This window comes from Teleopsis dalmanni, chromosome 1, assembly GCF_002237135.1.
Source record: "Teleopsis dalmanni isolate 2A chromosome 1, ASM223713v2, whole genome shotgun sequence".
In the NCBI taxonomy this organism is placed as follows: Eukaryota; Metazoa; Arthropoda; class Insecta; order Diptera; family Diopsidae; genus Teleopsis; species Teleopsis dalmanni.
The window spans coordinates 67,850,816-67,862,332 of record NC_051846.1 but is presented as its reverse complement, the minus strand read 5'-3'; the positions used below and the strand labels follow the sequence as shown (position 1 = coordinate 67,862,332).

Sequence of the window (11,517 nt, the reverse complement as noted above, 5' to 3'; positions counted from 1 at the left end):
AAAGAATGTCAATGGAAACAAATACAAAATTATTTTCTGATTTCGCTATTAAATATCTTTTATGGCGCTTCTAGTACTGTACTAGTTCTTTTGAGTTAATTTTCGATACTTTTTGACACGTAGTTGGCAATAGCTTGATCATAATTTCGGATGTTTATTCTTAAAGCTTCGAAACTTTAAAGATCTTTTGCGTAACACCCAAACAAAAATTCAGTGGTGGTGGTAATTTTATGATCTAGTTGACCAATTCGCATTACCAAAATGTCTTGGATATTTCTCGCCCAAGGAAACAGAACATGTCCTGTTGAAATCGCAAAGACTCTACAAAGAATTAATTATCATTTATTGAGTATTTATATAAATTTATATAATATATTTTTATTAAAAGATACCTTTATTAAACGGTACCTATAGTTTTTGTTCTCTCTTCTAGAAGGGCAATTGACTTCTATCTCCGAAATTTTTGAACAATAGGCTATAAAGCGATAATAGCTGCAATATATTATAGTAATATACCAGTTTTCTTAGAAATAGATGTATTAACAGTATTAGCACAAATCATTATTTAAGTTCTAACGACAGTAAAGAAATTACGATTTTCTATATAGTAGAAATCTGTTGAGATTATATGTCGTTTGAACTATTTTATGCTCTTCAGAATTAAATTAATTGAATGAGTTTCAATCCAGTACTAAATATTGGATTTGTCTTAATAGTAATTATTCTGATTTTTATTATAAATAAACAAAACAAAGCAACAATTGAAATATATATAAGTATAATAAAAAATAAATAATAGTAATAAATTGTATCTTTTTCAATAAAATGCATATAAAATTCATAAACAAATTTTATTTTGATCTTTAAGTTTAATATTTTGTTGGAAATTGTAAATTAATTTTTAATTAAACATTCTATAATAATAATTATTATTTATTTCAGATTTATTCCTATTTAAACAAACTTTCCTCACTTTCCTCAAACCGAAATGAAGCACGAAGTACAAATTCCTGAAAATGTTCAAAAAACTGCAAAGCGTGAGCTGCGTGAAGATAAGAGTACCCGCGAGCAAAGCTTAGAGCAATTTCGGAACTGGATTAGAAAAAATAAAGATCTACACAATGTGCGTGATGATGACACGTTCCTATTACGTTTCTTGCGTGCTAAAAAATTTAGTGTACCCATGGCAGAACAAACGCTTTTGAAGTACCTAAACATAAGACGTACCTTCCCACATATGAGCACAGAGCTAGATCATTTATCAGTCACAATGAATGACATTATTACGAATGGTTATATATTCGCCAGTCCAAGACGTGATAAAAATGGGCGTCGTGTTGTTATTATAAATGCCAAAGGATTCAATCCAAAAATGTATACAAGTAGTGATCAAGCCAAAGCACATTTCCTCACATATGAATGTTTAATGGAAGACCAAGAAACACAAATTACCGGTATAACACATATCGGTGATTTCTCAGGAGTTATGACTGCACACGTGACCAACTGGAATCCAACGGAATTCGCTAAGGTATTCAAATGGGGTGAACAATCTCTACCGATGAGACACAAAGAAATTCATTTGGTAAATGTACCGTCCACATTAAAATGGCTGATTGATTTTGTTAAAAATCGTGTTAGTTCCAAGATACGAGATCGCTTAACAATTTATACAAATGAAGCTGATCTAGTGAAGACTGTTGACGCTCATTGTTTACCACGTGAATTAGGTGGTGAAATACCAATGAAGGCAATGATTCAAATGTGGAAAGCAGAACTGGCATCTAAAAGAGAGATGATTTTACGTATAGATAATAGCAAACTTTTGAGTGATCGTGGTATACAGGGCAAAGGAAGTTATACTCCAGAAAAGGCAAGCAATGGCACAAACTTTGTATCCCAAATAGAATCCATAGCGGGCAGTTTTCGCAAACTGGAATTCGATTAAAATTTTGAAATTATTTATAATATACGAGTATATATATATATGTTTTTGTAGTATTAAAATTGTAATTAAGTTTTGGATGTTGTATTTTGTAAAATAATTGTTTTGGGCGTATATTTTATACTTCCTATATAAAATTCAAAAATACAAACGAAATTCTTTATAAATTGTGAAAGTGATTTTTTATTGGTGGCTTTTGATTTATGATATATGGTAAGTGATACAGGAAGTTAATTTTTTTTTCAATTAATATGTAGCAGCGTGTCAAACCTTGGCCATTTCGCAGTATGTCGAAAAAGTGCTTCTCCATCTGTTTCCGAAATAGTTAAATTTCTGATACCATAGATCTGATATTGTCGTTGCAATTTTTTACGTCTAATTGATTCTTTTATAAGCGAATATGCTGACTGTAATTGTAGCGGACTGGGTGCAGTATTGGTATACGAACCTAAAAATAAATTTTATATAGAATTGGTCTTGGTTAGAATGAAGAAATTAATTCTCTGAACGGAATTCTTACCAATTAACCCTATCACGAGAGTGGAATTTTGTGGTACTGAAGCATAACCACTTTCATAATCCCAGCCACGTACTTCGTAGGTAATACCATCTCCTCCAATCAGAAAGTTGTACGGTATCTCACTTTTTATCACATTTACTTTATTCTGAAATAGTTTTAACCAATTTTATTATAATTTGATATAAATTCTGAAAGTAAGTTCTATTGAGTAATACCTGCATTTCTTTCAAAATCTGAGTACAGCTATCTGGATTTGAGCAGCTTTTACCACCAGTGTGACCAATCATTATGTTAACGACATTAGAATGATTCAATAAACTACCCAATGGCATTGATAATTTGCTCCAGATGTCACGACTAACTAAATCCAGTGAAAACCCGATTGATGGTAAACGTGCTGGATAGAATATTAGATATATATCTTTTATTACATGATATTTACAATTAGTGTTATATCAAAAGTATATGTTATTGATTTTATTTAAATAAGTTTTATATATTTAATTATGTAAATATTATATACTATACTTACTTTGTATAATTAATAGATATATAGCTATTAGAATACTTGAAATTACTGCAAGACAGAACGCAACTAATCGAAAATTGTGAAACCAAGGCTCTTCATAGTTACAGATCATATTCTTTCTACTGGTGGAACTGCTGGGTTCTTTAGTTGGTCGTACATATTGTTTGTTTCCATATGATTTGCGTTTTTTATTTTGATCCGCCAATAGAGGTGTTCTCTCATTGGCTTCGATCGAAATTATAACGGATGATGATGTTATCGTTGATTTTAAATTGGCGGTTGCGGCTTCCTTCCTATAGACATTTGAGAATTTCAATTCAGATCTTGGTGCACTACATTGCAAACCTTTTGAAGTTTGTTGAAAAGACAAAAGTTTAGAAATTATTCGAAGTAACATATATTTTTTTAAAATTCGTTTGACTATATTTTTCAGTATATATAAAATATTAAAAATATATTGATAATTATTTTTATAATCATAATTATTTAAAACATAGACTTTATGACTGTTAAGAAAATATGGCATTTTTTATTAGACGAAATTTAGCTACGAAGCACGGATAACTTATGTTTTGATGACAGATAGAGATAGGTCAGAGAGATAAACAATTTACATTTAAAAATGTCTATATCTTATCTTAATTACAACAATTTTTTTTTAATTTAATTGTTTTGCAATGTTGCAACAAAAGTTAGTAAATTGTTTTTATTTAGAAGTGAAATCATATTTTAAAAACAGCAGAAAATCTTAAATTATATATAAGGAAGAGATTAATCAAAAGCTTTATTGTTAAATACTTTATTTAAAATATGTAATATAAATATATATATTATATTTTTGAAATATAAATATTATTTAAAAATAAAATATTTTATTTATAGTTTTTAGTCAAGAGTATTGAAAGTATTCAGATATATACAATATACTGAAGTGCATGAAAAACATCGTATGTGGATGATATGCACGCTAATATATATTGAGAAACAACTACAACCTACCGTATATCCAAAAAAAACCCACTCAAATAATTACAAATATTAAAAAAATATGTTAATTTAAACGCAAAAGTGTTATACTACTTTAAAGTCCTTCACATATCCTTTAATTTATACTATATTTAAATATATATTTAAATAGACTTGGAAATTATAAGGGATTAAACTCAGTTTTTTAAAAAATCTTGGAAAGATCAAGTTTAACTCAAAATTCTTACATTTTTTATATGTTTTCTGATGTCAGTACTTATATATATATATTATATATATTAACTTTTAGGTGCAAGCATTAATAAATAGAAGCAAAAGAAGAAAAACACAGAAACCAAAAATTTCTGCCTGTATAGGTTTTAAAGTCAATTTTCGACTCTTTTTAGACATGTCTAAAATACTTGTATTAGAAGTGTCAAAAATATCACACTAGAGAATTCCTAAACGCATCTTTGAAGTTAAGCCTGAAAGGAAAAGATCTATGCGGCATCAAATGTTAACTTTATAGGATAACGTTTCATAAACCCTGGAAAGAGGGAAACCGATGTGCGATATAAACTTATCATCGTCAACAATGAAAGAGATTTTGCTATATTCTCCAACAATAAAGATCTTGGTTAAAAAAGAAGAAAAAGTGTAAATTTACCTGAAATCTGTTATTTTTTTAAATTCAGTGACTATATATATATAATAGAAATGATAGTAATAGAAATGAGAGAAATATTTAGCTAACAAACTGATTTAATGTATAATATATATTTTTTTTATATTTTTAAATATTCACTTCTAGGTCAGTATGTTTGTACAAATTTCGGCTTATGAATGGATTTACAAATGCCTAAATATTTTATTGCTATAGATAATTTATTTAACTTCAATAATTGTTATAATTGTATTAGAGTTAAACGATCGATAAGACAGTTTTAAAATGTCTATACATTAAGACTGAAAAGTTTTCGGAAATTCTCATTTAAAATTCGCGCGCTGTATATTTTTCGATATTTTAAGTTTATGTAGTTTGGCAGCACTGTCCTTAATTACTATGCCAAAAATGAGCTCGATCTGTCAGACAGTTCGTTTACGGCAGCTGTTGAAACCAGTTCACCTCAGTAGTGCGTTGCGAAATGTCTTCGACGGTCGTACGACCGTCCTGGAAGGCTTTGTACCACTCATAAACTTGAGTTTTCGATAAAACTGATTCCCCATAAGCCTTTTGTAGCATTCGCAACGATTCTGCACACGAAATTTCGTTCGAAACACAAAATTTGATGCAAACTCTTTGTTCAATATTTTTTTCCATTGTTTTTTTCGCAACGCCCTACTGAGGTGAACTGGTTTCAACAGCTGCCGTAAACGAACTGTCTGACAGATCGCGCTCATTTTTGGCATAGTAATTAAGGACAGTGCTGCCAAACTACATAAACTTAAAATATCGGAAAATATACAGCGCGCGAATTTTAAATGAGAATTTCCGAAAGCTTTTCGGTCTTAATGTATATAGATGTAATGGATCGGTCACATTCTGCGGCAATAACCAACAGAGGTATGTCGTCAAGCACTCGACTGGAACCCGCAAGGGACAAGAAAAATAGGACTATCCAAAACATCATTCAGAAGAACATCACACACCGAGATTTTATCAACGGGGAAATCGTGGAACGAAATAAAACCTATCAAACAAACAAACAATCAGACAAGATGGATGTGCGTAACTATACTCCACAAGGAGATAAAGGAATTAAGAAAAAGAAGATATAGATGTAATAATAAAATTTTATATATTTGTAAAACAGTTATATACTCAGAAACTACTCCACTGATTTTGAAGTATATGCTTGGACTCAATAAAATGTAAAAATGTTTGTTTTGATGTATTTTTGGTGGAAAACAGTCATAAAAATTAGAAAGATCGAAAATGAAATTTAAACATTTTTTATTGTAGTTGTCGGACAATTAAGCTCGCAAAAATCAAAAAACTCATTTTATTATAATGTTCAGCAAAATACAATTTATCTTAATATATTATAATACATATCTTAAAATAAAATTTTTCTTATAATTAAGAAAGAATTTTTATCAACATTTTTTTATTAAAAAATTTAAATTATACCAAAAAGGGACGTACAATAAATAATGCTGTGATAAGATATATGCAGGATAATTTAGAGAATTATATTAGTAACAAAACTAACTAATGATATACCAGAAGAGCATAATGTGAGAGTTGGAATTAAAAATGTAAAATAATGAAAATGAAACTCCATGAGTAACATGGAGTGAGAATCGTGCTTTCTGGAATGAGACTCGTGCTTTATGGAGTGAGAATCGCGCTTTATAAAACTATTTGTGTATATATGATAAAAAATATAGAATATATTTCTGTCAAAAACAACAAATCAAGTTGAAAGTAAACTCAATATTACGATATGTTTAAAACGGATATCAATATATGTAGAATATAGTTTTAAAATTAATTATATTTTTACTCTTGCTTGAGAATTCATAACAATCGACGACTTTTCTGTAATAACAATATCAAGGTTTAAGTTCTAATTAAGCAGAGACGAAAACTTGAATTTCGTATAAAATTTAATGATTAATAATCTGTTTATTTATTAATTAATAATCTGTTTCTTTTTGAAAGACGGATTTAATATAATTTCCTAATAGCGTAGCACTTCCCTTCAAATTATATACTCTAGAATTATTGATTCTTGTTTTGTTTTTTTGAACTTACCCAACATTTTGTTTGCGGCAAACTTTTGTATTATAAATAAATTATTTTATATTAAAAAGAATTTTTTCTAAAAGCTATTAGCTGTCATGTACATTCACAATTCCATTTTTCACATTATTTTTGAATTTCGATGCGTTATGGGAAAGTTAAACACTTCAAATGCAAACTATAAATATGTGATACACAAAACTGTTCCATATAAATTTAATCATAATTTTTAAAATATATCAATTGAAAAAATTTGTTTATTTTCAATATGTGTAAAAACTGCTTGTGAAGTCAGGAGCACAAAACGTCTTCAACTTAACGACAAACAATATCAACTGACCGATGGTTGATATCTGTTAATGATGACGCTGCTCTGCCTCATTTACATGAAAATCTCTATCAGTTACTTGAACACACCTACAATTCTATACATACACTCTTTATAATACTATTACTCAGTATACATTAAAACTTCAAGATTATTTCTTTCAGAAGCTGTTGTGGTAGTACACAAATCTTTTATTTTGACAGTAAATATAAAATCGTAAACACATATATGATGCATAGTACAGTTGAAATATCTACGAGGCGTGCGCCAATTGCTTTGTTTATACAGATAGTTGCCGTCCTTTGCCGGTTTATAAAACGCGGCACTAAGTACATATTTACTGTACTTTTGTCTTATTTAGAATTGTTTTGAATATTAGTACATGTAAATTTGCAATACAAAAGAATAAACTGAATCAACAAACACAATTGTCTGGAATTTCGACCTTTAAAAGTACAGTTAGTACATTTGCTCCATTAATAATCTTATATTAGAGAGTGCTCAGTAATCTCTAAATTCTACCTAAAGTTTTTTTTTTCTTTACATACATCTTCACAATTATTATTTTAGTAATAATTTTTACTTACCTGTTGAAACGTATCCTTGATGATGAAGCACTGTAGATTTGAGGAACAATAAAAAAAATACAAATAACCATGTTTTCCTGTTCGGAGAAGATACCTTTAGACATAACAAAATTCGTTAATGAACTTTTTCATGTTCAACTACCTAATTTCGCAAATAAAATAAATAACAACCAATGAGATTAGATTACCATTAAATTATAGTTATATACATAAATATTAGTTTGATATATATTATATTCTTCCAAATATTCAATAATTACACAGAAATAAGTATTATATATCTATTAAGTTCATTAGAACGAAACTTTTCAATGAACTTCAAAAACAGAAGTCTTGGGCATAAAATAAAATATGCAGACGGTGATCCAGGTATTGTCATTGAACAGTATACTGCGTGCACGGCTTTATAACTATGATATGGTTATGGGCCGTGACAGTGATAAAGTTCCAAAAACTAGTGTCTTGAGCACAAAGAGAAATATACAGACTTTCATAAGGTTATACAAATAATTAAGGTCACTTACTCGTGGCATTGTTTTCATTTAATTGCATTAAAAATAATTTAAAAAAAAAAACGATTTTTAATCCTATTTAAAAGAAATGTATGAAAAGTATATTTACTTCATGCCTTGTTAAGTTATTAACCCGTATAAAGTTTTTAACAAAATTTCTTCAACATCATGCCTAGCTCATATATAGCTATTATAGATCATAATGATCTATTAATCTCAATGATTTTAGTTAATAGCTCAGATTGAACCAATAAATCCCAAAAATATATGGTAGTAAAAAAGATGAAAGCGATCACAGAGAGCTGGCGAACAATAGAGTCATATGTGATTCAAGTTTTTGAAACAAAGAAATTAGACCTACAAAGGAGAACCTTAAGCTAAAATAATAAATAATGCAGACACCAAAAAAACGAGGCTTAAAATGCCAACATAAAAAAGATCCTCCTCGAAATAATGCAAAAGCGGTTCCCTGGGGGAATAAATCTCGCCGAAGAGGGGGTGTTTTAGTTCGTATAGTACATATTAACGTTAGGGAGTCGGGCACACCATTCCGACGATGGTCGATTTGACGGTGTATAAAGCATTCTAACTTCTCAAAACAAAACAAAAACAAAAAAAAATTATCTTGGTTTTATAAGTGTATATGTTTGTAGCAGATCTTTGGTTTATATATTTGAATACCGTACTGGTCAACAACTTCTTTTCAGCGTTGTGGCAAATTTTAACGTTTTATATCGCACTTAATGAATCCATCAATTTTAATTAGTAATTTTATTTCAAAGATTTTAAGCTGCTTACAATCTTTAACGTCCATATTTCGCAGAGGTGTGTTACAAATTAAGCGATTAAATATATTATACATATATCATTGATCATATGTTATCATATATATATCATATATTATATATAGATCACTTTATTAACAGTGTTTAAACGGTCGTGTTTTTAACAGATGAGGATCATTATATCATCAATATATGCACATATATTTATTAATTAGTATCGAATCGTTTCTATCACTACTGTTCTTCAACATAGTACTACAAGTTTTGGACTTAAATGCTCTATTGAATATCTCGATTGAGTGTAGGATAATGTAGTGTTAACTCGCACTCGTGAATATATACAACTTGAACTAAAAAAGTTGAATAATGAATTGGCGAAACCAGGTCTTATAATAAATATCTCCAATACGTAATAAAACGTTAAATGGTAAATACTTTTTAAATGGGTAGGAAGAATAAACTAGGTATAGTTTAATAGTATGTTTAAACAATCGTGTTTAAGTGATTTTCAGATTTAACTCCAAAAGCATGTTATTTATTGCCATATCTACTTCACATAAAGTCCATGCAAAGTTGAGTGAGATAAGCGTGGCAAAGTTTGGGTAAAAATTTTGATAGAAACACACAAAAATTAAGACTGCGAAAATTTCAAACAAAAACAGTGAAATAAATTATAGTTTGTAATCAATTTAACTTAATTAAATATATAATAATAATATACTTACTTATAATAAAGTATGTGCGGACGGTAGAGTCGTTATTAGCCGTGTACAGAAAGCTCATACAGCATACATTAATCTATATGGCATCTAGTGAGCCGGGTCTACATCTCGGAGCCACTCGTCGAAGACGACCAAGCGTCGTTCAACAGCGGGCTACAACAACAACATCCAGCGAGCGAATTATTTGCGCATCAAAACAATGATTAACATTTTTAATATTTACGTATTGCTAATACTTCAATAAAAATGTTAACTGTGGTTGTCACAATTAAAGTGAAATAGAAATTACAGCCACTCACAAGCATATGCTTCTGTAACATATTGAAAACTTGATGAGCATTTCTATGAAAAAATTGTGGTGGTTATCGAATCAAGTCGACATCAACGTTATATTGAAAAAGTATAAATGCTAATAGCTAAGTTTAAAGCTATATAATGCTAAAATACTACATGTTGCACTTACATGGAGTCCAAACACGTCTAGGCGTCGCTGTGTACTGCAAATAACTTGGAAAGACAAAGTCATTCAGTGGCCTGAATTCCGAGTTAATTGAACTGATACGATTGGCTACGATACGAATTATAGAAACGATTAAAAAAATTTGTTCAGTCTACTATTAGTTCAATCTCTAATTTGAAATATTTATAACAATCCATTTCAGTTTAAATGGCTGTATTATAGACATACTTATATATTAATTATTTAAATTCGTTAAATTTTTTTTTACATTGATGAATTTGAGTGTTAGATTCTCTTTCCATAATTTTTATTCTCGTAGACATACAAATTATATATAAATTCACTTTATGTTGACTTGCATGTCAATTAAATAAAGCTTTTTGTAGTTTTTTCGAAAAATGTTATAATTACATATTAATGCATTTGATATGATTTTAAAATATGGCAACAAAAATCAGTATATAAAAAAAACTTCATGTATGAAATTATTTAATTATAGAAAATTATTTCATCCGAGCACTAGTATTATTATTTAACTTCTTATTAAATTTGGAAAAAAAACGCACGTATTCTATACTAATAAATTTCTTATATTTGACTTTGTCCTCGCTCTATTTTTATATTTTTAATTTGTTTAACAATTAATAATTAAAACAAAGAAATTAGGCAATTCAAATAATTACCACGTTTCTTATAAACATTTCTCAATTTCAAATTAAATACTTAAAATATATTAGAACTTATAATTACATACTTTAAAGAATTGGATTATATTAATATATCCAATTTTTTCTCCAAACCGTATCCAAAAGTTTAAACGTTTAAACGTAACAGAAAGCGTAAATTTTACAAAAATCTTAAAAAGAATTGTTTTATCCAACGAGTTTTAAAAACACAATACGCAATATTAAAACAAATGCATTTTTATCTCTTTCAAAACTTTATGATCACAAAAATTTCTTAAACTTTCCTTACTTTACTCTTCCTACATATAAATAAGTTAATTAATGCCCAAAGCATGAGTTCGGTATTCCTTTAAATTATATTACAAATAATCTTGAATTTGAGCTGCTCATTATTTAGTTTATGAAGCTCGTGAATATATATTATTATAATTGTTCTTTTTTCATAGATTTTTATTAATATAATTTTTTTGTTTATTTTTTTTTTTTTTTGTAACAGTTGGGATGGTTTTTGTTGTTGTAAACTACTTATAGGATTTCCAGATTTGCCAAGCACAAAACACAGCCGACATTAAAGCAACGCTACGGTGCAAATATTTGGACTTCGTATTTGGTGAGTAGCTTAAAATTATAGGCGAGGACACATCCGCCAAAGGCAGTTTATTAAGAACTGTTTCATCAGATTCAACCTATAAAATATACAAAGTTTTAATACATATATATATATATATTAT

At 28.6% G+C, this 11,517-nt stretch overlaps 2 protein-coding genes across 2 annotated transcripts; one reads left to right on the top strand and one right to left on the bottom strand.

Annotated features, from left to right (window-relative positions):
• Positions 1–850: 850 nt before the first annotated feature.
• Positions 851–2,005, top strand: LOC119665597 (alpha-tocopherol transfer protein-like). Its single transcript, XM_038074825.1, has 2 exons — positions 851–889; positions 943–2,005. The coding sequence occupies exon 2, from the start codon at positions 989–991 to the stop codon at positions 1,946–1,948; it is 960 nt and encodes a 319-aa protein (XP_037930753.1). The 5' UTR covers positions 851–889; positions 943–988; the 3' UTR covers positions 1,949–2,005.
• A 121-nt stretch (positions 2,006–2,126) lies between these two features.
• LOC119665590 (peptidoglycan-recognition protein 3-like) lies at positions 2,127–7,579 on the bottom strand. Its single transcript, XM_038074818.1, has 5 exons — positions 6,719–7,579; positions 2,998–3,339; positions 2,681–2,862; positions 2,466–2,610; positions 2,127–2,393 (listed from the first exon to the last, which is right to left on the bottom strand). The coding sequence occupies exons 1-5, from the start codon at positions 6,723–6,725 to the stop codon at positions 2,188–2,190; spliced, it is 882 nt and encodes a 293-aa protein (XP_037930746.1). The 5' UTR covers positions 6,726–7,579; the 3' UTR covers positions 2,127–2,187.
• Positions 7,580–11,517: the final 3,938 nt, after the last annotated feature.